Source organism: Bipolaris oryzae, assembly GCF_000523455.1.
Source record: "Bipolaris oryzae ATCC 44560 unplaced genomic scaffold scaffold_53, whole genome shotgun sequence".
In the NCBI taxonomy this organism is placed as follows: domain Eukaryota; kingdom Fungi; phylum Ascomycota; class Dothideomycetes; order Pleosporales; family Pleosporaceae; genus Bipolaris; species Bipolaris oryzae.
This window is the reverse complement of record NW_006911329.1, coordinates 117981-142378: the sequence shown is the minus strand read 5'-3', so window position 1 is coordinate 142378 and position 24398 is coordinate 117981. Positions and strand designations below refer to the sequence as shown.

The following is a 24398-nucleotide window of genomic DNA, read 5'->3' as shown; positions in this document are numbered from 1 at the left end:
GGGAAACCTGTCAGAGAGATTCATCCCGTCATGCCCAACGCCGATCATCCATGAATCATTCTTTTTGGCGTAATGTTTACTCCTCGTCCTCCTCGCCGGCATCATCACCGTCACCCTTCTCGGCGGCCTTGGCCTTCTTCCTCCTGACACGGCCGGGGCGGCCGCCACCGAATGGCGAGGTCAGAGCAAAGTCAATGTGCTTCTGGGAGTCGAGGCGGACCATGAAGGAGGGGACGTTGACGATCTGCTTTCCGACACTATGATTTTGTTAGTCGCGTGCTTTTTTTCCGGAGACCGTCCACAAAGACATACCGGATGTGGCGCTGGCGGATAAGAACACGAGCGTGGTGGATAGACTTGGCGAGACCGAGCTTGTAGACGCAGGTCTGGAGACGGCGCTCCAAGAAGTCCTCAATCTTAAGGGCCAAGACGTAATCGAGCTTCATGCGGGACTCGTCGAGGACACCGACACGGACGAGACGGCGAATGAGGGCGTTACCCTCGAAGAGGCGCTTGGGGTCCTTCTCGTCGAGAGTAAGAAGCGAACTGTCAAAATGTTAGCGCCTTGTCGCTTCTCGAAATTTCGCATTTGCGCAGCAAGCGTGCAATTGAGGAGTAACTCACCGAGCGGCACGACGGATCTTGGACAGAGTCAACTGGACTCGCCAGACCTCGCGCTTGTTGCGGAGACCATACTCGCCGACGAGCTTCAGCTCAGTATCCCTAACCAAGAATTAACCAAGTGTCCCAGACATAAGCGGAGCACGCTCTCGCTCAGTGGCCATGGGGAATCACATACAGACGAGCGGACTCGAAAGGACGACGGGGGACGCTGTACGTCTTGGAGTAGGAGCGGGGCGCCATTGTGGTTGTCGATGGAGGAGAGAAGTCGTGGGTTGCGTTGCGAGCGAACGTGAATTTCGAAGTACGCCAAGGTGGGCAGTGGGCGCACGGACGTTTCCTTTTCGCTTCGGAGTTAGTACTCAGGACGCCGCTTTCACCAATGTACGTTTGTATATATCTAATTTGGCATGACTATAACGCATTCTGGTTAATGGTGATACGTTCAACGCATGTTTGGAACAATCGGTTTATACGTGATTTTCCAACGGCGTACAGTAGCTGACAAGCTTCTCTATGGTGGCCATGAACGATGCAAGTTAGTCAGTCAAAACTAATACAAGCTCTGTTAGTTATTCAATCTAAGGTGTCTTCTTCGAAAACTCTGATTGAGCAAGAAAAATAAATTCTCCATCAATCCATATTCCTCACTGCTTCCACGTACATGTCCAACATTGGCGTTGATGGTCGACAGGCCAGGCTAGCGATGCGCACGGACGCTTGGCATTTGCGGCAACCGCTTCCCACACAGGCTTGCAAAAATACAATCGTTGAACTTTCGAACCTCAGCTTGCCGCACACACAACCACCCCCAACACAAACACAATGGGTCACGCAGCCGGTCTTCGCGCGGGTACGCGCTATGCGTACGTTTTATCCCGAAAAAATAAACTCTAGTCGCAGTGCGATAGCGACGACGACAAGGACGGCATGGACTGACGATGGGCTAGATTCTCGAGGGACTTCAAGAAGAAGGGTATGATCCCTCTCTCGACCTACCTCAAGCAGTACAAGGTCGGTGATATCGTCGATGTCGTAGCCAACGGTACGAAACCCCCCTGAAACCCAGCGAGAGCAATTGGAGGCGGAGGACTTATGAATTTGTGCAGGTGCGGTCCAGAAGGGTATGCCCTACAAGGTCTACCACGGAAAGACTGGTATCGTCTACAACGTCACCAAGTCAGCGGTCGGTGTCATCCTCCAGAAGCAGGTCGGCAACCGATACCTGGAGAAGCGCATCAACGTCCGCATTGAGCACGTCCGCCACTCGCGCTCACGAGAGGACTTCCTTAAGCGCGTCAAGCTCAACTTCGCCAAGCAACAAAAGGCCAAGGAGACTGGCGAGCCCCAGCAGATGAAGCGCCAGCCCGCCATGCCCCGCGGCGAGCGCGTCGTCAGCCTCAAGGACAACAAGCCAGAGAACATCACACCCGTACCTTACGAGACCTACATCTAAACGTTGCAGAAGGTGGTTCGGATTTGTGGGCTGGCAACATGGGACACGGATTGTCAACGGCGTGGTTTCTCGGACTTTTCGATTATTCTCTCTTCTGCACTTTCATACGCATGGAAAGCGACGATATCACGATGCAGATATAGTGGTGTGCCAACATGGCTTTGAGTGACCCCTCACGCCAATAGACATCATCCTTCAATCCCAGTTCCAGTCCTTGCCGTGTTATTGCATTTCTGATGTCATTTGGAGTGCGTTTGGTCGTTGTCGAGTTACGAATACCCTTCAGTAACTACTGGTCTTATGCAAGTCATCTACGCTTGGGCCATATCAGTGCCTCTGAATAGCGTACTACCTCCTATTCTCGATAATGATGGTGATGACGACGATAGCCTTGATACTTGAATCGTGCTTCCGACGGACAAAGAAGATATGTCCGCTCCCGTTCCTCCTCAACTTTATCCTATACCTAGCCTAATTTAGCCGAGGATCGTAAAGGAAGGAGGCATACGATAACAGTCAACCGCCTTCCACTAAACAATCGAAGTGACCTACATACGCTGCGTGTGTAGGCTAGAGAACCTTGCGATTATTCTTTTCCAATTCCCTAAACTGTTCTGGTTCTCTTGTGCAGTCTCTAGCCATGTATTTTCTCTAGTGCTTACTTTCGACTTACTGCACTCGGTTATATAGTTATATACGAAAGCTTGTTCAGGTCGACAGTTTTACCAGTGCCAAGGCTTTTTTTCGATATCGGTAGAATGTGTCAGTTTCAACCTGCATTTGGGCTTTCACCAAGGCATACTGGCATGTCGACTCGCTCTCGCAACGTCATAACCTGAAGATCTTCCTACTACGCGATCCACGTGGTATTGAACGGTGACAGACGACACGGGGGATCTACAATATCCAACTGCTCCGCGTCAAGTAAGGCCTCTAGAATCTCAATTCTAGAACGGACAGTCCACACGCTGCTCGACGCTCTGATATTCCTTTTTTTTCTCTCATTATTCTTACTCTAGCTTCTTACTATCTGCACAGACTGCCCATCACAGCCCACTTCGGTTCTGCCGTGAGTGTGTCTGTTCGTGCCTTTACTTCGCAACTCCACTCTCGACAACCGTCTGATTGTGGGACACTCTGACAAACAAGCCTCATCCTGTACAAGGATTTAGAGTTTTCAATAGTGCCAGAGCGGGTGGGCGTATAGGATGCGTATATTGCTGCGTATTGACATGATGTTGTCGCTTCTGCCTGCAAAGACGGGTACTTGCTCGCGTTAGCCACCTGCGCATGAGGCGGTCACAAGAGGTAGAGGGCACACGGTTGGCCTGACTGCGACTTGGACAGGAATGCCATGCTGCAGGTTGCGCATTGTGATACTGCAGGGGTGGTTTTACACTTTGACAATCGGCACATGGATGAGCGGGTGTTTGTCCAGAGCTGGTGAAGTTGCTCCGCACTTGGAATGATTACTCGGGATTTTAAGCCGGGGTGGCGCATGCGACTTGATGTGGGGGTGCGATGCTTGTTGTTCAGCAGGTATACGCTGACGAGCTTGATGGGAATGGGCTTCGGGAAGCTGAGGCGACTGTGACAAGTATCTTCCTTGCTCTTGCTCGTTCGGACGGGAGAAAAGCGTCTGAGGTGCCGGTACAGGGCGGCATGTATGGCTGCAATGTCAACCACATTCGTATTGCCCTGACTAAGTTTCATTCCTGTACGTACGTACGTACGGTAACTTTTGCTTTCTTTTTCCTGTTAAGAATTACTCCGGTGAAACTGTCGAGATTTCCTCCTTGAAGCGTTATACCGGATGGGCGTATTTTGGCAATCTCAAGGCCGGTTTCATTTCGGGTCTGTTGGGCAAACATGAAGATCACTACTTCTTGTGCAGGCATGTCCTCATGACAAGAGAGCGATGATGAAGAGAGAGATGTCGGCCGCCGACTCCACGATCCGATGGGTCCCTGGTTTGTCGACATGTTCTCTTGCATGGGCCTAAAGGGGAAAGGGTCCAGACACACAGCTGGAACCCCAGTGGCCAAATCCCACACCACGGCTTGAGCTTGAAACTGAACTTTGTCGGTTACGTCCGCTGTAGATTCGGGATGGTAGCGTCAATGACGTGAAGTGTTCAGCCGTCGAGCGCATTCGTATGATGATGCTGGTCTTGGTGGGCATCTAGGCCCTATGGTGGCCTGATTGGCTGGGTCGTGTTCCAAAATTGTCTAGCCGTGATCGATATCTTCAGAATAGATACAAGGTCTGGCCTGGTCTTGACTAGCTACTTGTATACTACACGGCGGTGGCGGCGGAGGTGGCGAGGGGATAATCTGTTGCGTCAGCAAAGTTACTCTTTGTGATTTGGCTTTTGCCAACCAGAGGCGTGGTCATGGTTGGTGCTAGGCCGTGGTGGCCGCCGGCTGAGTTCGACGCCGGGCGTGCAGTAAGAGGTAGCTATTGCCATCCACGTGCTACGTAAGGCAACCGCAGATCGCGGACCGCACGCTCTGGTAGCAGCAGAGCAAACCACTGCCACCTTCCTTGCCCTTGACTCGGGCATCAACGCAGAAAAAGAAAGCACTTCATCAGCATCGGAAAATAGTGCCCTGCATCTCGGCATCGCAAGCCCTTTTCGAGGCATCACAAGCCCTTTTCGAGGCTATCCACGCCCCACAGCTCTATTCACACGTCTCTACGTCATGTATACAAACGGTGTTGACTCGGCTGCAGTAGTGCAGCTGAAACACCAGTGCACGCTGGGTCGTCCGTGCCCTTGGCCCCCGAGATATCAGTCATGCCCTTCTTTACTTCTGCAAGGGGGGATCTTCGAGCCTGTTAGAGTCCCGAGTAATGCACATGCATCCGGGTAGAGTATTACCGAGTCAGATAAAACAGTTTGACAGCGGTGCCAATGGACGACAGGCTTTGGGATGCGAATGCGACCTAATGAACCATCATTAATTGCCACGGCGTCGGCGAAGCGCTAAACAGACGGATTCTCCAAGTGGTTCTTGCAGTGGAGTAAAAGTTTTAGCCAACCTGGAGCCTCTACCTGTTCCCCTAGCGCAGAAGCATACACCGGCGACATTAACAGTTGGCACGGAATCGCACCGTAACAGGTCCACCCGCACATCCCCCGGTCGTTGACCTAGACGAGTAATTCGGCCAGCGCAGTTAATATTTGAACTTGCACATCTCCACCGCTCCCAGCTAGACTGGAATGCCTGCCCATGCTTAGAGACGTCTAGGGCTACGACATATGTACACACCGCATCATGGTCACGCACAATCGTAGATGTCATCCAGGTCCAAAATGGTCGCGATCAGGACGCGTCTGCTGTGTTCCGTTAAGGGCAGCAGCCCACGAGCGGGATTTGCAAGTGATCGACAGGGAAAACAAGGTGTGCTGCTAGCCGCGCGCAACATGCAGGTTGAGTTAGATGTAAAAGTTCACCTCTATTTGACCAGCTGTTCCAACGGTCCAGATCTGTCAACGTGTTTGCAATGCAATGAACGGTCTGGAGAACAACTCACCGTCTCGCGAGAAACTTCGGCTCCCCATGCCGCTGATTGGTAGAAAGCCTAGCTTCTCGCAACCCCTGCCTTATTGCTCGGCAGTATTTGACCTCCTCGACAACAATGAATTCTTTGACTTTCCCCAGCAAAAGGTCGATTTGCCGGTACTGCACCGCGAGGAGGGTGCCTTGCATTAGCCCACGCTACTTGGCCACGCGGCATCCATTACTTTGAACCATAGTCTACCAATCTTGACCAATCTTTGCTGCATTCGAAGGGTACGTCGGCGGGTCCAGTCCCTGCCAGCACGAGACTAGTTGCCCCGTTGTCTCAAATCCAAGGGCCCACCCGACGTGTCAGTCTACCTGGTATGTTTACATTACATAGACCCTCCTCTCGTCATGGGTGTGCACCTCTTTCTGCACTGCACGCCCAGCTCTCGATCTGCACGTCTCAAAAGTTGGCACTTTTCCATTTTCAAAGCTACTGGGCCGCGCAACCCCCTTCGCCATCGCGATGCCCATGTTCAAGAACAAGATCCGATCTGCGCACGGAATGTTCTCCCAAATAAGATCCTCTGACGCTTCCAGGACCTCAGCCTCAACACCCACTTCTGCCCGAAAAGGGAGTCCTAGCGAGCTGGCCCCAGCTTATGTCGATAGCGTCATGGCCCCCGACGCGGACGCGCTGACCAAAGCCGACGGTAGTGGCGGTGCCTTTAATGAACCGCTGGTCCTAGACTTTGCAACCATGCAAGATGGCGCTGAGCCTAATAGAACGAGTGCCCCTCTTTCACCCGTTATTAGCTTGGGCGATCCTGGGCATCGAGGAAGTTGGCACTCGGAGGATGATGACTTTGCCCCGGCACCACAAGTAGAGTTTGCAAGACGCGAGATTCATATTCCCTTTCGAACCAGGTACGCTCCCTTCTTGTATCCCATATTTTCTTTTCCTTCTTGCTTATGATTGAATAGTTCGAGCACTCCTCAAGCCCAACAACATCGCGTTGAGCTGCAAAGACGATTGAGTCAAGAACCAACTTCACCCATCTGGCCTGCTACTCCAGAAAGGAACCGGTCGCGTGCTCATAGCTATTCACGTACACCAGCGGCTACCCCTAAGCGTTCACAGACGCCAAAGAATCCTCAAACACCTAGAAATTCTCAAACACCTGGGAATCCCCAAACGCCCGGAAACCCTCAAACACCTGGCAATCCTCAAACGCCTGGCACTAAGCGAATGTCTGGATACTTTTCAACCCCCCAAGAAATGGATTCTGAGCCACCAAAGATGCGAAGTTCAGTCGATTCGGTAATCTCGTATGAGTCCGCAGCGCCTTCCTTTACGACGCAGCAGCTTGGGCCGTTGCAGCAAAAGGGTGGGACGCTGGATGAGGGCGACAGGCTTTCTCCCTTGATGGAAGATGACCCGCATTCCTTCGATCTGGTTTCCGCACCAGTGGAAAGTGGACGCCCCATCTTCTCACTCGAGACCAGATCCGACCAACTGTTCTCGAAAGAGCACTTAGAGGCCATCTTCGCCGACACTTCATCCTTGCTTCGATTTACGTCATTCCTCAGCGCCTATCGACCCAAATCAGTCCCTACAATGGTGTACTACCTAGATGCACTAAAAGCGTTACGAGCTATCAACTATGCAAATGCTGTCGCTGAAGCGCTAGAACCCATCGATGGCTTGGGTTTTACCGAGACTGGGGCGCGAACCACTGTCAACGCAAGTCTCGAGGAGAAGGCCAAGCAGGCCTTTGATATTCTAGTCCGTGACGATTTGCCAGCATTCATCACGCATGTCTTCGCTCAAGTTGCAAGCTCTAGTATTGCGAAGAGAGTTACTGGCAACCTCCCTCCAATGCTGCGTGAAGCTAGTGAAGGGTTAGCAGAGGTTTTCTGCTTGACAGATCCTTCGAGGGCTGACAACCCAATCATATTTGCGTCTGAAGGTTTGTGTATCTGGCATGTAACATGGGCACCACTAACTGGATATTAGAATTCCACCGCACAACCCAATATGGCGTAAACTACGCTATTGGCCGCAACTGTCGATTCCTGCAAGGCCCCAAAACCAACCGTAACAGCGTGGCCCGTTTCGGAGCAGCCGTTCGCGAAGGCAAAGATCATAGTGAAGTCTTTCTGAACTAGTAAGTAGCGCCTGTTGTTTGGGTCTGGCTGGCTTTTGACTAAAAGTAATCAGCCGTCGTGACGGATCTCCGTTTATGAACCTTCTGATGACAGCACCTCTGTGTGATTCACGCGGAACTGTCCGTTATTTCATCGGCGCTCAAATCGACGTGACTGGTCTTGTGAAAGAAGGCACCGAACTCGATGCGTTCCGCCGCATGGTTGACCAGGAAGACGGCGTTATTGAAAAGGACGAGCCTAAAGACGAATTCCAGGCGCTATGTGAGATGTTCAACAACACTGAGTTGGACACAACACGCAGATTTGGCGGCAACATGCACAGGGAGCATTTGGAGGAAAGGGATGACGCCACCATGCAGCACAAGCCTAGAGTGCTCATTCAGGATCGATCGACTTTTGATCTTGATGCACCAGAAAAGTCAACTCCTTCACCAGACGGACGCCTTGCCGGTCCGTACAAACATGTAAGTTTAAATCGGTGTCTTGCAAGCGATTTTGGACAGTCTAACAGACGAATCAGTATCTTATTGTCCGTCCTGCGCCATCTCTACGCATTCTCTTCACATCTCCTTCACTTCGCGTCCCCGGAATACTTCAATCTCGTTTCCTTGACCGAATTGGTGGTAGTAACCGTGTTCGTGCTTCGCTCGGTGGCGCGCTCGCAGATGGGTCGCGTGGCGTTACTGCAAAGATCCGCTGGTTACCGCACCCTGTCGAGGACCTGGAGGACGCAACGGATGAGGGCCGACCTCGCTGGATTCACTGCACTCCTCTCCTCGGCCAGAATGGATCTGTAGGCGTGTGGATGGTAGTGCTGGTCGACGAGAAGGACCAGGCGTATTCAAACCGTCGTTTCCGTCAGGCACCGCCAATCCCCGCGGACATCCGTAGCAATTCCCTTGCTGCCTCAACACAACCACGCGCCAACACACGACTCAGTGATTATTCTGAAGAAAACATCTACCCCTCCCGTGGAGGTTCGCCTTTGAGAAATGGTCGTGCCAATGGGTTCACTCGTGTTTCTGCTATGGATAACCTGCGTGGACCAGCGAGCCCTCACAGAGCGCAAAGCCCGCTGAGTTATGAGCAGCGTGCGATGCGCTCAGGAGCATCATCCGTCAAGGACTACGTCAATGGTGCAGCCAGTGTGGATTCGTTCCGCATCTAATGGGATGGACTATCATTTTTGAGAGGAAACAAAGCAACGCAGATCGCACATCCCACTGCACACTGGAAACAACATCAGCGTAAGAAAGAACCAATGAGATTGCACTTGGAATACGCATAGGAAGCGGAGGCATATTTGAATTTGCATTGAGCGCGCATACGAGGATTGAATGTTTTGGGAGCCATTTACGAGAGTGTTGACGAATCGTTGTTGTTAATCTACCGGATACCCTTTTTTCCTTTATAGAAATAATTTGAGCGTTCAGTTGATGGATTATTTTCCTGCATGTCTTTGCTCAACAGCGTTTTGTTTGATATGCTTCGAGATGCTCTTGCGCGAAGCATGCAAGGGAGGGATGCATGCATGCAATCTAAGCGAGGCTTCCCCGCGGGAGTGCCGTTTGTCCCTCCAAACAATCCGTCCTACCTCTTACTTCCCCACCTACTCACCACATTCACCTGGTACAGCACAATGTCGACCATACGGCCAATGCGGCCAGACGACTTGCTGCGCATATCCTCAACGAATCTTGATCACTTGACTGAAACATATAATATTGGTTTTTACCTTGAGTACCTGACCAGATGGCCCGAGTTGTGCCAAATTATCGAAGGCATGGATGGTCAAATTGAGGGATATAGTACGTTTTACAAATTGCAACATGGATACGGATATGAACTAACCAAGAAATTAAACAGTCCTGGGCAAGCTCGAATCGTCACCCTTCGCACCTCCAATAAGCCCCTACAAGCCCTCCACCACGGGCGTCGAATACCCCAACTACCTTCCGTGGCACGGCCACATCACCGCCCTGACTGTTGCCCCCAGCGCCCGACGCCTCGGCCATGCAACTGCCCTCTCATCTGCGCTCGAGCGCTCCTCTGACGCCGCCGACGCGTGGTTTGTCGATTTGTTCGTGCGTGCGTCGAATGAAATTGCAAAAGAGCTGTATCGCAAGATGGGCTATAGTGTCTATCGTGTGGTCAAGGCGTACTACAATGATGGCGAGGATGCTCTGGATATGAGGAAGAGTTGCAGTCGGGATAAGAATCGGGAGTGTGTGAGGGCTGATGGTGAAAAGTGGGAGGTTGAGGCTGATGATGTGTGGTGAGGTGAATGCATGCCTTCGTTCAAAAAATTCAACGGCAAAGGACGGACATGAAGAAGACGGGGAGGTGGGCTTGGAAACGATGAGGCGTTGATACCCGGATTGGATGAGAGACTTGGATGTATCCACCGCGGACAAGCAATTGTCTGGACTTGGGAGCTCCATGGCGAACATTGCTATTAATAATGTCTTGCAATCGCTGATAGAAGACATGACGATGAAATGAAATGATTGATGAGCCTATGATCTGTGCGTCGACTTTGGCTGTATGTGCAACGATGATATTAATTGGGCTCAGAGTCAAAGTCATGATTTTGTACAGTAGAGTAATAGGTGAGATGAGATTGGCGAGAGCATAAGGCAGAAACATTTTAAGCAGGTTTGTGAGTGGGTGAGAGACTTACCGCATAGTGCTCACCCGTTTGTTGCTTCACACGTATCAGTTCATTCATATTCACCGCTCGGGGACTTGTGTAACACTAAGCTTGTCTAAGACTCATACCTCTTGCTTGACGCTCATTCCCGAGACCACTGTCGCTTAAATCTATTGTCCCACTTTGAGCTTGCTTCTGCAATGTTAATTACAATCGCAGGCCTCAACCAGAGTTCAAGCAACATTCAAGCAATCCGACTTCACAGGGATCTCACTATGAACAGATCAAACTATCCCCGACGATCAGGGCCGCTTGTACCCCATAACGATGTGAGGTTCAACGTTAACATTAACTTTACGCCCAACGACTGGCAGGTTAGTCCAGGGGAAAGCCACTCATTTCTGGAGGATGTTCGTACAGCCGTACTCAAGTATAGAACAACATCACCCACCCGCTTCAGCGTCCCAATTGAAGTGGCACAGTCTCAGTCACAGAATTTGGGACGATCGGATAAGTTTCATGGCAGCTTTGCTTTGTGGGTTGGCTTCTACAACTTCGGTAGCAGACCCATCTTCGCTACGTGTCGCTTCAAGAGCGAGAAACGAGAAGGCGGCCGTCGTTTAACCGACAAAGTTGAGGTATATGGGAAGAGAATAGGCCGATACGTCCCTCTGGAGGAATTCCTGGAGAAGATGTTTCCTACTTTTAGCGAAATCCCAGTCGGCGACGACGTCATGTTCCAGTGGTGGAAATCGAACGGCTCAGCTTTCAACTGGCCTGGTCTACCCACCGAGTTGAAGGAACGTATCATATCCTTCTGCATGCACCGATCACAGCCTCGTGCTCCGCGCAGACGACCTATCAAAGGCGCCCCAGAAGTCACCGCTCAGTTTGGAAAGTGGTCGGCCTTGCTCGGTGTGTCCCACCAAGTCCGCGCGATATCCCTGCGCATGTGCTTCGTCGGCAGCAGTGACTTGCTATATGACAAGGGACTCTGCATAGATGTCAAAGGTCACCACGCCTTCAAAGACTGTATGCGGCGCTTGGGGAAGTGCTTCCAGATGTTGGAGCCGGGGTCTCTTCCGTCGACCGACGAGATGCGGCGGCTTGCTGATACGTACAAAACGTATCCTCGGATCTACCCAGAGTTATCTCGATACGCGACGTTTCGCCATGCGATCCGCAAGATCAACTTTCAGCTGTCGTTCCTCGACTCGATGCACTTCTTCAAGGTCACAGCAGGTTCGTTTGCACAGTGGTTCCGGAACTTCAAGCTCGACTACGGAATCTTCTGCCAAATGCCTTGTTTGAATGAGATTCGCATCCAGTTGCCTGACGCGAGGGGTTCTCTGTCTGATGGACCGTGTCAGTGGGGTCCTCAGCTATTCTACGGCGAGCCATTCAATTGTCCTAGGATACTGCATCGGCTTATATATGAAAGGGTTGCAGAGGTATTGGCTTCGTATGAGAACGTCAATATGTATGGGTTTATGGATGAAGTGGAGAAGGAGAGCTTCTACAAGCTGAGGAGTGAGGAGAGGAAGAAGGTGAGGTTCACAGCGGAAGAGATTAGGGAGCTATACAGGCAAGATGGAGGTGGGGTCGAGCTTGAGAAAAGTATCATTCCGGGTATACAAGAGGATGTGGTAGAAGAATCGGAGGGGCTCGTGATACAGGATGCCTTTTGGCCACCGAAATGCCGGTGCAAAGTCCGGTGCTGGAAGGTGTTGTACCCAGACACGACCTAAGGGTTAGAGTGTTGGGCACTAGGATACCTCTATTTCTTGTTTCCTGCGCGAGTCGTTGCCGTGCAGCATACGGCTGCCGAGCATGAACATGGAGCCGACAATGAGTGCAGTTCCCTATTTGTATATTAGCTACTTGCATCAATCATGCACCTAATTCAGACTAAGAACATATTTACCGAAAACAGTATCAACCATCGATATCCCTCCCGAACATGCTCGTCTACAATAAGTGCTCCGCCAATAGGCGTCCCGATCAGACTCGAGATGGTGATGACGCTGTAGAACGCTCCAGTCCTCGCGCCGAACTTGTCGTCTGGCGTAATCTGTCCGATGATCGAGGTTGGGAGTGTGTTTACGCTGCTGGAAAAGAAACCGTATGCGCAGACGAAGAATATTAGTGTGGAGAGGTTGGTGCTTAGGAGCCAGAGGAAGAGACAGAGGCAGCCTGAGAGGAACGTGACGGGCCAGAGGAGATTGAATCGGCCTATGCGGTCGCCTAGGAGACCGCCTCTATATTGACATTAGAAGGGATGTCTGGTATAGGGTTACGCTGGACTCACAATGTTCCACCAAGCATGCTGCAGCCATTCATCATACAAAGGAAGTATTTGCTAACATTGTTTCCGGGGTATATATTATCAGCGTAAGTTTCTAAGATATTGTTTAGTAACACGAAGGCATGTCTTTTGGGGGCAGAACTACTCACTGACATAATACGCCGGAAGCCAAAGACCGAGGATAGCAAACCACGTCCCCACGCAGAGAACCGCATACCGAGGATCCAAGAACCCACCAAAGTCTACCCGAAAGGTGCTCTCCTTACAGCCCGAGCTTCGAACAGGCTTACTAGTGCACAAGCACAACGCAATCGAGTAACAAACCCTACATCCCTGTCAGCCTTCTATCTCTCAAGCAACGACCAGTATCCAACCCACACAACCTTGCCAGCCGCCAACCTCATCGCAACGCCAAACCCCCATCTCGGCATCACCTGTCCCAGCATCAACGGAAACCCAATCCCCCCAACCGCCGACCCCATCGACACGACCCCCAACGCCAACCCCCTCCTTGCCTTGAAATGCTGCCCCACAACCGTAAGTGCAGGCTGCACCCCGAACGAAATCGACAACCCCATCAGAACCCCCTGTATCAAAAACACAATCCAAAACTGGCCTGATTGCACAAACGAAAGCACCACCAACGCCGTCGTAACCCCGAACCCCGAACCCACCAGCAACCACTAACATCGCTTCGACTTAGCCCTTGAAAACCCCGACGAGAACACACACACACACACACACACATGAAGTGAGAGTATACATGTTGTGTAGGAAGGGGGGGGGAAGACAAAGCAGAGAGAAAAAAATACATACCTTGACACCAAACCGATCACACAGCGCTCCCGAAAGCGCTCCCATAAGATTCGTCAGCCCCATCTGCAGCGTCCCTACCAAAGCTATACTCGAACTGGAGCTCGAGGACAGAAACTCGCGCGAGTAGTAGTCCTGGAAGAAGCCGAAGCTGCTCATGAGGCCAAAGGAGGCGTAGAAGATTAGCGCTGAGCCGAGAACGGTAAGGGGGCCACCGAGACGTGCTTGTTGGACGGATTTTTCTGAGGATGGAGTGGTGGAGGTGTGGGTGGAGGTGGAGGAGGGACTGCTTTGAGGAGGGGTTCGGGGGAAGAAGAAGAAGAAGAAGAGGGGGATGGGGTTTTCAGTCATGTTTGAAGGAGCGAGGGAAGGAAGGAAGGAAGGAGAGATTACTGGGTATGGAGAAGGATGGGGTATGCATAAGGGGGAGAGTTAGATATAGTCGGGGAGGAGGGGGGGTGTTGGATTGTCCATGTCGTCAGTGGTTGTCGCTGTATGTCACGCTAGATGAACATGGCGGTACAACAGAAAACACTCCTTTTCTCCACGATTTCCCGGCTGTAGTCAGGCTGGCAAAGAAGAAAAAAGAAAGGGGGAAAGTCGGGAGGGAGGGAAAGGGAAGCCGGGTTGATGCTTCTTTTTTTTTTCTTGTTCCTTGCCCCCGTCCCGTTCGTTGTACTACACGTATAGAGACGTTGAGCGCGTATCGTGGGTAAGGTGGAAGCGGAGCTTGCGTGTGTATGTCTGTGTCTGTGTGTAGGGGCTAGGAGGAAGTTGGAAATATTAGACGAAGAGATGAAGGACATGATGCTGTTATGATGTATTGCTATTGGCATACTAAACGGATATCTATCCTCTTTTCGACCCTATGCCTTCTCGAAGTGTACTTCTCCGCCGATGAAAGCCGTGCGGGGAGGGGGCAAGCTGGATACGTGCAGCGACGGATGTATGCAGGAATTACTTGTAACCAAGCTGTTATTTCTTCTTCTTCTTCTTTTTTTTGACGGGCTCGCTAGATTTGACAGTTGTTGTGATACCGGGTGATGTTACGTATGACGCGAGCAGATGGTTTTGGTGCGGGATTGGCTGGCGACGGGTTGGAGCGATTGGGTGGTGGGTTGTGACACGTTGGTTGGATTACTAGTATGTTACTCAGGAGACGGGATTAGTCGATTTGTGGTTTCGTAGATTGGATTCTGGACGTTTTGAATCATTGGATGAAGTGATACCTCGTATATGCAGGATTGTACACGATATTTGGAATTGTGGAGCGATCGATATCCGTTGTCATTAGGACGTTGACATCAATCAGAATCGGCATCAGTAAGATCCCAATGCCTAATTCCGAAGTCTCTTTTGTCAGCGTTAACTTTTTTTAGTATCATGATGATTTGACCGAGTGCCTCTTATGCATCTTATCACGCTGGTATGTCATTGTACACTTACAACGTATAGTCCCATTCTTGTTATGAAGTTGGCGTTGTTGTCACTCTAAATGCACAATTAGAGCCAAAATAATTCGCGGTCGTAGCAGTAGGCAGCCAGAGAAGTAAGCATTTAAAGCAATATACCACTCTTTTCTGTATTGTTCGCGGCATGCCAGTATGATATTTGGATATGATCAGCCCCACAACGTACGGCTAATATATTGAGAGTATCGAGCTGCACCCGCCAATACAAGTGCATTGGTGCGATTTCCTATGAGATACACCCCGCCCCATGCCTGGGGTGTTGGAGTAAAATCAGAAAACCGAAATGTAAATGAGACATTTTGATACCAGCGACATAGAAAACAGGACTCTAGAAATGATAAATAGAGAACGAAAGCAAAGATTATACATGAAAACCCAAGGAAGGAAATCGTGGTATCAGGGCAGACAGACTCGCGCAAGTCGGAAAAGAAAGAACATGCGATATGTGTGAAATTACATGGTAAATAGAGAAGAGGCATAACGTCGCGCGTACAGTACGTAGTTGTCTGATAAAAAAGGAAAACGGAAAGCTTGCAATGTGGCATATATAGAACCAGGAAGATGCAAGAAAGAGCCAAGAAGCGAACAGACTTCTTAATCTCCATCCCACATCGGGGGCGTCCATTCTTGGCCAGGATAACTCGTAGCCTTCATGACGGGCTCGTCATCGTCAAGAGCAGATAATTCAAACACTTGCCTATGCTGACTACCGGTCCGCCCCCAACTACTTCCCGCGCTGCTAAAGCTACCACCAATAGTGCGCAAGCTGCCAACTTGACCACCGCTAGAGACGCTGCGTTCGAGCTCTCTGGCTCGTGCTCTTGCTGCTTCGCGCTGTTGCCTTTCGCGTGCAATGGCCTCGCGGCGCTCTCGTTCGCGCTGCACGCGCTCCATGTGCTGGATGTTTTCTTGTTGGAGGAGTTGCCGACGGAGCGATTCGGCACCCATGTCTGATAATGTGCGTTGGGGAGATGCAGCCATTGAGGCGGGCTGGGGATGTTGCAGCATTCCGATGGATGGCTGCCGTGGTCGGGACTCTAGTCTTTGACTACGGTGTTCTCCATCTACGTTTGTATTGATGTTGGGTGGCCGAACCGCATCAGGGCGACTCTTGTCCATGCCTTCGTTGGGGACACCAATTCCATCGTATGATGGTGGTGCCTCGTCGGGTATTTGTGCGTCGTATTCTGATGATCTGTTCACTGGCGCCTGATACATGTCTTCTTTTGGAGAGGGATTTTGATGGTATTGCTGTCCATCATTCTGATACATCTGCTCATCAGGGAAAGCATTTCTTGTTGGTGAGTAAGGTAGGTTGGGAGGTGGATTCACTGTGCCAGCGGGTCTTGTCGAATTGCGTGATTCAGGTAAGGGGTATGCTGCGGGCTGTGGAGACGGCTCAGAACGTGTCGGGACTTGCTGCTCGTAGGCCGGATGGCGGCGAGTTGGCAAAGGCTGTTCGTAACGAGGCGACTCAGAATGAGGGACTCGATAGGGTTGTGGAGAGCCTGAAGGTAAAAGCTCACGAAATCCACCTCCTTGCGCATGTTCATGTGGAACTGTGTTTGTAGGCGTTGTGTGCTGGGGGGTATGTGGCGAAGGTGTTCCTGCAGCTCGTTCAGCTTGTTGCTGCTGCTGAGCGTTGAAAAGAGCCTGCATGTACTGTCCCTGACGTGCCCGGACAATCTCCTGTTCAGTGGCTCCTGCTGGAAAATTGAGATGCCAGGGACGGTCTTGCTGAGACACCTCTGAGATACTGCCCATCCTTGGTTTTTGAGTTCGCTGAGCGCCATGATGAGGCGGATAGCTGTACAAGGAAGCTGAACGCGATATCGGTGATACTACGTGCATGTTGCTGTCATCGGAGTGTGACCGACTACTCTGGTACATTTGGGATTGCCCGGATATTTGTGGAGAAATGGGTGGCATCCATGGATCTGCATACTGCGTCGTGGGATGATTCACATGTGCTGCCTGAACATGTTGAGGTGGATATATGGGTTGGTCCTGCCGGTTTGAGTGAGCTACGTAAGCTCCAGATACATGACCGTACGCAGCAGGTATCGGAGTTGCTTCGTAGCTGGGCTCTGCTGAGGTAGCATTTTGTGAAACATAGCTCTGGCCCGATATTGGCGCGCCGTTTTGCCCTGGCAATGGGCGGGACGATTGTAATTGCTGTTGCTGCTGCTCATGGTAAGGATCTCTATACTCGCCTTGCCCATACGCAGCCTGCTCCTTCTGACGCTGCATTTGTAGTTGCTCGTACTGTTGTCGTGCAGCCACAGTTGCGGCATATGCCCCTCTGTTGTCCTCAGTTTGCTCATCATTAGGCCAGTAATACTCTCCATTCGGAGGATTAGGAAATTCTTGACGCAAACGGTCGAACAATGGGCCGTGATTGTGCATTAGGGAGCTGGTGCGCACTGGACGTATGTTAACCTGTGGCGAGGGCTGGCCGCTTTGCTGAGCCTGATGCTCTTCTGCCAATTGCTTCGTTCGGAGAAAAGCAGAGGGCTCCTCTGGACGGGTATCCGATATCGACGGTCTGGGTGACTCCGTCTGTTGAGAGGGTTTAACCTGAATTGGTTTGTAAACTTCCTTTACAGGATCCCATTCACGACAGACCTGAGTTTTTGTAGAGTCTCCTTTGGCCTTTTGCGCTTTCTTGTCCTCTTTCGACGACGAAAGTTTGAACTTTGTGACCATGCCATCAACGCTTGGGCCATCCTTACCAAAAATCGCACCTAGCCCCGAATTGCGCTTCGGCTTGGCGCCACTTGCAACGTCTGGTTGGTTCGACTGGCTAGAGTGGTTAGGTACGTTGGCTGTCGATTGCTGGTAAGGGATGCTATAGAAGGCCGCAGGATTCCTCTGCTTCTTGAGGTCAAAGAGTGATGATTTCTGGTTGGCCTGTGACTGCTGATCCACGCTTGGACGCTTGACCGACGAAGCTGGTTTTAGGCGCCCTGGCCCTTCTGAATTCAAATTTGAACCAGCCGAAATGGTTTCCAGGTTTTGCCGTTGCTGTGAAGAAGCCTGACCATTTCCACCAAATTTCTTGAATATTGACGAAATTTTGCCTTTTGAAGAAATCTTCTCGTGTGATTTCGATGCTTCGTAGACAGACGACTGAGCTGAGTTGGTAGACTTTCGCTTTTCCATATCCTGACGAGACGGGCGATCTGTTTGTTGTTGCTCCTGCCCCAGGTCTTGGAATTGGGAACTAGGGGTTTTACTTTGTTCTAGTGGAAAATCTGGTACAATCTGAGCAACTGGCGAAACTCTTTTGGCACGGGGTTGGTGCAAAGCGAGGTTCGCGATGTGGGTAGTCTGAGGTTGCTGGTCATGTGCACCTGGTGTTCCTGATAGTCGCTCTTGGGAATTTGCCTCGCCAGAGACACGAGGTGGGTCAATATATGCTGGTCGTGTAGGATCTAGTGGTTGGGCAGTCCGTAAGATATTTTTTGGTGGGGGTGCGCCAGGGGTAGGGGGCGATTGGACAGAATTCCAAGATGTGTCCAAAGGTTCTGCTGGAAGTTCAGAGTAGACCGCGCCTCCTTGCGATAATTGGTGCTGCTCAGCGTGGTTTCTACGTTGCCTGAACGCCCGACGTACTCTTATATCGTCTGGAGATGCAGACTGGTTGATTTGGTCTTGGGGCTTTCCATCTTGGTCCGCAGGTCCAGCAATGAAGCTCATTGGTCGATCTGTGCTGTATCTTTGCTGCTCACCATCTTGGGATTCACGTGTTACCTGAACATTGGCAGCCTCGGGCTTAGTTGGTGACTGTTGCGGTTCTGGACTGGGTACCCTTGCCTCTGAAACTCGCAACGGCTGGCCCATTTCGTCGCGCAAGTCTTTCACAATTCCATTGTAATCAGCGTAAAGATCCAAATCATTGCCTTGGCCATCCGAGGTGTGGGTGTCATGTGATGGGGGACTCTGCCTCGGAATCTGGACCGGAGCTCTTGACTGCTTGTTAGACAATTGAGGCTGCATTCTGCAGACAGCAGATGGGTTCGGTTTTCCAGGAATATTTCGAGAATAAGGGGCGCTGCCTTCTTCGGAAACCATGGCAGATATCTGCGATAGGAGAGAACCACCAGTTTTTGCCGGAAGGGCCATGGTAGAGTTGGGCGCGGGCAACTCGTAGGCTTGGTGTCTTGATTTGGGGATGTTGTTTTTAAGAGGCGCAAGTCCATCCGATGTTGCGCTTTGTGAATCGTCGTCACGCCATGTTGCGGCCTTTGCCGTCTCGGGTTGACCTGGAACCATGCGCGGAGGCTGGGCGAGAGGCGTGGCTAGATGACTCTCATTATTCATCGCACCCAGCTCAGTGGCATCGGACGGCGACGGAGCAGCAGGACGACGGCGGTGCCATGGCGAAGCGGGTGGATTAGTATGTAGTCTCTTGCACGGCGTGAAGAGGCGACGCGGGAGTACAGCGCGTCTGCGAGGTGTCAGCTTAGACCCCCGCCAGGTTGGGGCTTAGCGGAGCTTCCCCATGTATTCGTGTTGCCCCGAGCTGCGGGCCTGAAGCTGTACATAGCGGTAATCTCCCCAACGGCTTTTGAGTCAGGCCCAGTTGTCTTCTAGGCGCGCACTGTTGATGAAAATTTGTTGGTATTGGTGCATTACTTGCTTTCGTTGGCCCCCAGCTCGGATTGGCGAACCATAAAATGGTCTGAGGGCACGTCGTGCATTTCCCCCCCCGATGGTCGTCATCATCCTTGGCCCTACTTAGACCGCCGCTCGGTTCCCGCACGCTCATTGCCTCTGAGATAGTACACCGCTACCGGTAATTTACATGCCGTGTCTCTACCCTCTAGACGCTCGCTGCTTGCAAAACCTGCACTACCATCGTGAAGGTCTGCCGACAATCGTTGGTCTGTGTTATCAATTCTGCCGATTTACCCAACTAGAGCCGTCCAAATAGGTCTGGCACCATCGGCCTTTCATCTCGTATTCGGCACAAGTCATGTCGAGATGCGATCTATTCACAAAGGACTTTGTCAATCATAACGGGCATACCTAGCGAGATAAAATGGCGCCCAAATCATATCGTGTATGTATGCGCTGGGAGTGGATCATGGTTCTATGTCGGCGGTTGATCATTATTACTATTATCAATGTCCTTGGTGGCAAGTCTGTTAGCAAGCCCAAAATGATATCTATCGGTGGGTGTAGAGGTGTCGGACTCAGCGGTTGCAACAACAGGGCTGAAAATTGAATGGATCTTCTGCGAAAGTTTTAGTTTCCTTCATGACGACTGGAGACACTAGGTCCGGACTTGGAAATTACATTGAAATAGATATAGAGATATAGAAGAGGCTACCAGTCGTCGAGTGAAAAGAAAAAAGATATATATCAAAGCACCCAAGTAAAAGGCCAAAACGCCATATTGAGGTTCAGGCGAACAGGCCCGGTTACCCCTCACAGCTTCTTAGTCGATCAAGACAATCCCTGGTAGTAGTTGCGGCATATGCCATAAAGGAGCGAAATCACTTCTCTGCCTTTTCGCGCCCGAAGCGACTTTTGCCTTTGGCAAAAAAGCCCTTGGCACTGGTCATACCCTTCCCACCCAGTACGTTGGCAGTATGCAGCAGATCTTTACCCTTCATCTGCACTTGCTGGTTCACAATGCGTCCACCAAAACTAGACCCAGAAGGTGCATTGGCAGTGGGAGAGCCAGTGTTGGTAGGAGCGGCCGCACTGGCATTGTTATGCTGTTCAGCACTTGACTCGTGGCTACTTGACCCACCCAGTTTCCCGAACAAAAGTGAGCCAGTGTGTCTGTGACGAATAGAGCCAGTAGGCGCTCGTTGCACTGGATATGTTTGCGTTGCCAACTCGGGCTTTGCATCCAAAGTTGCTGTCAGCCAATCATTTAGCCCATGGTCTACACTCGCCCAATATTCCCGGGTCTTGTTGTACGTATCAATTCGTTCCGTTGCCGAATTGAGTGTTGCGATCTCTCGAGCACCCAAGGGCTTGTCTGTGGCTGGCGACTTGGTAGAAGATTCTTGCGCCACGGACGCTACAGGCGCTGCAGCAGGAGTCTGAGCCTCTTCATTGCGTGCTTCAATCGCTGGCTGTAATTCTGCAGGTTCCGGTGTTGTGGCTTTTTCAGCCAATTTGGGCTCTTCAGACACCGCGGGAGGCGGATCGTGTTCAGCAGTAAAGCGTGGAGGAAGATCCACAGCTTCGGGGTTTTCTTCCGTATTCACAACATGAAGACCCGGTGAACGCGTAGCCTCTCGAGCGGGGCTGATTATAGCCTCTGTAGGGTCCAAAAGAGAAGGTTCAGTCGGCTTTTCGCTATCACCGACAGAGTCAGGTTTGGTAACAGTCGGAGTATGACCAGTGTGTACAGCAATGCCAGGGAGAGCCACAGGTGGTTGATGATGTTCCTGTTCTACAGCTCGCTCTCCAGCGGATGTAGGCTTTTCGGGCCCGTGTGAGGCTGTTGCAGGCTCTGCTGAGGGAGTTTCCTTTCCCGATTCAACTGGCGTTTGCATCAGCGAATCGCCCCCTTCCCAACTGAACCTCTTGATGACAGGTTTTGTGGGGTCTTCGGATTGTGGGAGAAACGCAACAGTCGCTGCTTGTGGTGGGTCTTTGGCTATGGTCTCGCTCTTTTGAGAAGATCGCCGAGAAATGCGGTCTTCTTCAGCCCAATAGCTCTTGTACTCGTCAGGGAGGATCGAGCTGGCACGATTTGTACCCGGGCTGCGTGGTTGCAGTGGAGCTAAACTTGGTTCATCCGCTGGTGAGTCGGGGATATTGAGAGGACCCAAACTGGCAACAATTTCCTTTCGCAAACGATCACTTTCTTGGTCTTCGGCAGAAGTATCGGTGCTAAGTTTTTGATCAAAGCTTGGGCGAGTCAACGGATCCTCCTCGGACGGCGAGGGGGTTTCTTTCGAGGGAGGCGATGGCGGAAACTCGGATTTTGGAGTGTCCTTGGCAGGGGGTGTAGGTGGTGCACTTGAATTAGATGTTATCGTGCGATCAAGCTGCAATGGCCTAGGGAGATAGATGTTGCCATGGTCAACAGATGCCTTTTTTTCCTTCTCAGTTTCAGATGGGTCTTCGCCCGCCCCCATAGTTGTACGGATAGATTCAACCATTGCAGCTCCGGCGTTTCGAAGGGCGGCCATTGGGTCGGAGTTGTCTGCCTCGGTTGAAGGAACTTCAGCAACTGATTTCTTAGCAGTTGTGGGTGTCAAGTCAAGACTCTCGGAGGAAATTTGGTTCCTCTCCACATTGCCTAACCCCCGATCCTGCTCCCCATGTTCTGAAGGGGTCATAACTGTGGTTGTGTATGATTCCCACTGGCCGGGCAGGTGGGGACGGAACTCTTTAACCGGACTGCTGGGTTTTGATGGACTAGCTTTTGTTGGAGACGCTGCACGAGAATTGCCACGACTTCGCTCCCATGACTGAACGCTATTTCTTGAAAGATTCGACTGTGTTGACCCGCGTCTTGAAGAAGCTACATCGCCAAACTTGCCGGCTAGCGCCTGCACACGGCCTTTGCTGGGTGATTCTGAACGGTCGCGGGGTAAAACATCTTCGATAGGGGATTGTGTATTATGGGATTCTAAGAACATGTTCTGTGACTGACGCTGCGCGGCTCCTAGATCCAGAACCCCACTGTTTGGGCGGCTGTTAGTTGAAGTGGCGAGATCCGCTTCGCGATTAGCATATGCAGAAGATGGTCCCTTTAACCCGCCATCCATGCCTTCAAGACTTGCGTCGTCTTCAGTCAAGAAAAGGGCGGATTTTGGTCTTGGAACGTCTTTGTTGGCTGCTAGCACAGGTGAACGAGCGGGACTGTCACCACGTGTCGGCGTAGCAAGACCACTGCGAGGGGTAGACGAGCTTGAAATGTTTCGGGAGTGACCCGGAGACGGCTTTTGTGGAACGTGGTGCAGTGAGTCAACATTGTTCGCTGGCGTTGGCTGGGTGACGGGTGTTGTGACTTCACCAGGTTCCTCCTTAATCACAGGTGTATTTCCTTCTGCTTGATTGCGGATCTTTAACGCTGAAGCGGCAGAGCTAGGGACACGGCTCATGATTGGACTAATACCAGAAGTGCTTCCAGTATTGCTTCTTAGAAGGTCTGAGCTCGTGTCGTTTGATGTCGGTGTTGGCGGAACCGAGCGTTGGTCATCAGTACGAGTGAATGCCTGATCGACAACAGAGCGTAGACCCTGATCGTCCGACAGTGAATTGGCGGGGTGTTCCTGCTGGGAAGGGCTGGGGTCGGACTGGATGGTTTTGGGATCAAAGTTTGGTAGATACTCGCTCTTGCGCTCGGCGACTGTTTCCATGGGTTGCAGGGATTTTCCACCCTCATGAGCGAGCCCTGCATCATCCCGTGTTGGTGATGAAAGAGAGTCTAGGCTGGGTCGTGATGATTCTAGCGACCGACGTTCCTGATCTTCTTGGTGGCGCTTGTATATGTCTGCTGGTCTGATAAAAGGCAGCGGCTTATCAGATGCACTGCCGGTGCGCGGTCGTGGGGAAGTCGCTATCGGTGAACTTGCCTGGCCTATACTGCTTTTGCGCGGAGGGAATTGGGATTGTGAGGGGGGAGTGAAATCGGCAGGCACCTGCGACATACGCGTCTGCAATGGCGGAGGCACTGCAGAGGGGCTGAAATCACCCCTCCCACCCATATCATAGCCTGCGCCAAAGGCATTACTATCTGGCAGCCCCTGGGGTTCTCTATGTGGCTGGGCATGAGCATGCTGGGGCTGAGGAATGGTCGATGAGAATGCGCGTTGTTCCTCTCCACGCTCAAACGAATTCCTGCGGGCTTTTGGTAGCGGTGCTTGGAGGGAGGGGTCGGTGAAGCTTCGTGAGGGCTGCTCTGTGCGCTGGGCGTAGTATCGCTGCGCAGGAGGTTGGGCATTTTGGGGTTCCTGGTTCACGCCGTATTCGTCATACTCGTCGTAGTCGCCCCAGTCGTCGCCGTCGTAGGCATTCTTCTTTGCCTGGACCCATTTCTTTGTTTTGGAGCGATTGACATTTGTCTTGAAGGACACAGGTTGGCCGGCAGAGAAGGGCGAGGCGCTGCGATCGCTACTACGAGTCAGTCTCGCTGGAGGGATTGCGCAGAGGAGCAAGACCTACAGCGGTGACCTGGCTTCCTCCTGGAAGCGAAATGGTCCAGCCATGGTGGCGGACAGTCAAGTTGCGTGGATCGGCTCTGCACAGCACAATATAGCGTAGGGCTCTAACCGGGGCTAAGCCCAAAGCCAGCTATGTCCAACAGCGCATACAATGGTAAGAGGGGACTGGGCGACTATCTGCAAAGACAGACTGTCCAACAAGAAAGCTGTCTGTTCGCCGCGCGAGTGCAGGCGTGGGTGAGTAAAGGCTGGGACGCAGGGAG

The 24398-nt window shown here is 51.7% G+C and overlaps 9 protein-coding genes across 9 annotated transcripts; 4 read left to right on the top strand and 5 right to left on the bottom strand.

Annotated features, from left to right (window-relative positions):
• Positions 1-76: 76 nt before the first annotated feature.
• On the bottom strand, positions 77-864 carry COCMIDRAFT_93683 (uncharacterized protein; the record flags this gene model as incomplete). The annotated part of the gene is made up of 4 exons (XM_007689188.1): positions 77-257; positions 313-546; positions 625-723; positions 800-864. 4 exons carry the CDS (start codon positions 862-864, stop codon positions 77-79), a joined length of 579 nt encoding a protein of 192 aa, XP_007687378.1.
• Positions 865-1446: 582 nt separating this feature from the next.
• COCMIDRAFT_4773 (uncharacterized protein) lies at positions 1447-2077 on the top strand (the record flags this gene model as incomplete). The annotated part of the gene is made up of 3 exons (XM_007689139.1): positions 1447-1487; positions 1572-1666; positions 1731-2077. 3 exons carry the CDS (start codon positions 1447-1449, stop codon positions 2075-2077), a joined length of 483 nt encoding a protein of 160 aa, XP_007687329.1.
• Positions 2078-5063: 2986 nt separating this feature from the next.
• Positions 5064-5213, bottom strand: COCMIDRAFT_93633 (uncharacterized protein; the record flags this gene model as incomplete). Its single annotated transcript, XM_007689187.1, has 1 exon — positions 5064-5213. One exon carries the CDS (start codon positions 5211-5213, stop codon positions 5064-5066), a length of 150 nt encoding a protein of 49 aa, XP_007687377.1.
• Positions 5214-6262: 1049 nt separating this feature from the next.
• COCMIDRAFT_93671 (uncharacterized protein) lies at positions 6263-8923 on the top strand (the record flags this gene model as incomplete). The annotated part of the gene is made up of 5 exons (XM_007689186.1): positions 6263-6513; positions 6571-7556; positions 7604-7754; positions 7808-8219; positions 8276-8923. The coding sequence occupies 5 exons, from the start codon at positions 6263-6265 to the stop codon at positions 8921-8923; spliced, it is 2448 nt and encodes an 815-aa protein (XP_007687376.1).
• A 471-nt stretch (positions 8924-9394) lies between these two features.
• On the top strand, positions 9395-10034 carry COCMIDRAFT_4771 (uncharacterized protein; the record flags this gene model as incomplete). The annotated part of the gene is made up of 2 exons (XM_007689138.1): positions 9395-9563; positions 9622-10034. The coding sequence occupies 2 exons, from the start codon at positions 9395-9397 to the stop codon at positions 10032-10034; spliced, it is 582 nt and encodes a 193-aa protein (XP_007687328.1).
• A 646-nt stretch (positions 10035-10680) lies between these two features.
• COCMIDRAFT_93661 (uncharacterized protein) lies at positions 10681-12153 on the top strand (the record flags this gene model as incomplete). The annotated part of the gene is made up of 1 exon (XM_007689185.1): positions 10681-12153. The coding sequence occupies one exon, from the start codon at positions 10681-10683 to the stop codon at positions 12151-12153; it is 1473 nt and encodes a 490-aa protein (XP_007687375.1).
• Positions 12154-12171: 18 nt separating this feature from the next.
• COCMIDRAFT_93658 (uncharacterized protein) lies at positions 12172-13874 on the bottom strand (the record flags this gene model as incomplete). The annotated part of the gene is made up of 6 exons (XM_007689184.1): positions 12172-12267; positions 12330-12663; positions 12714-12804; positions 12860-13035; positions 13089-13393; positions 13527-13874. 6 exons carry the CDS (start codon positions 13872-13874, stop codon positions 12172-12174), a joined length of 1350 nt encoding a protein of 449 aa, XP_007687374.1.
• A 1715-nt stretch (positions 13875-15589) lies between these two features.
• COCMIDRAFT_93645 (uncharacterized protein) lies at positions 15590-19318 on the bottom strand (the record flags this gene model as incomplete). Its single annotated transcript, XM_007689183.1, has 2 exons — positions 15590-17572; positions 17621-19318. The coding sequence occupies 2 exons, from the start codon at positions 19316-19318 to the stop codon at positions 15590-15592; spliced, it is 3681 nt and encodes a 1226-aa protein (XP_007687373.1).
• Positions 19319-20496: 1178 nt separating this feature from the next.
• On the bottom strand, positions 20497-24180 carry COCMIDRAFT_4767 (uncharacterized protein; the record flags this gene model as incomplete). Its single annotated transcript, XM_007689137.1, has 2 exons — positions 20497-24085; positions 24137-24180. The coding sequence occupies 2 exons, from the start codon at positions 24178-24180 to the stop codon at positions 20497-20499; spliced, it is 3633 nt and encodes a 1210-aa protein (XP_007687327.1).
• Positions 24181-24398: the final 218 nt, after the last annotated feature.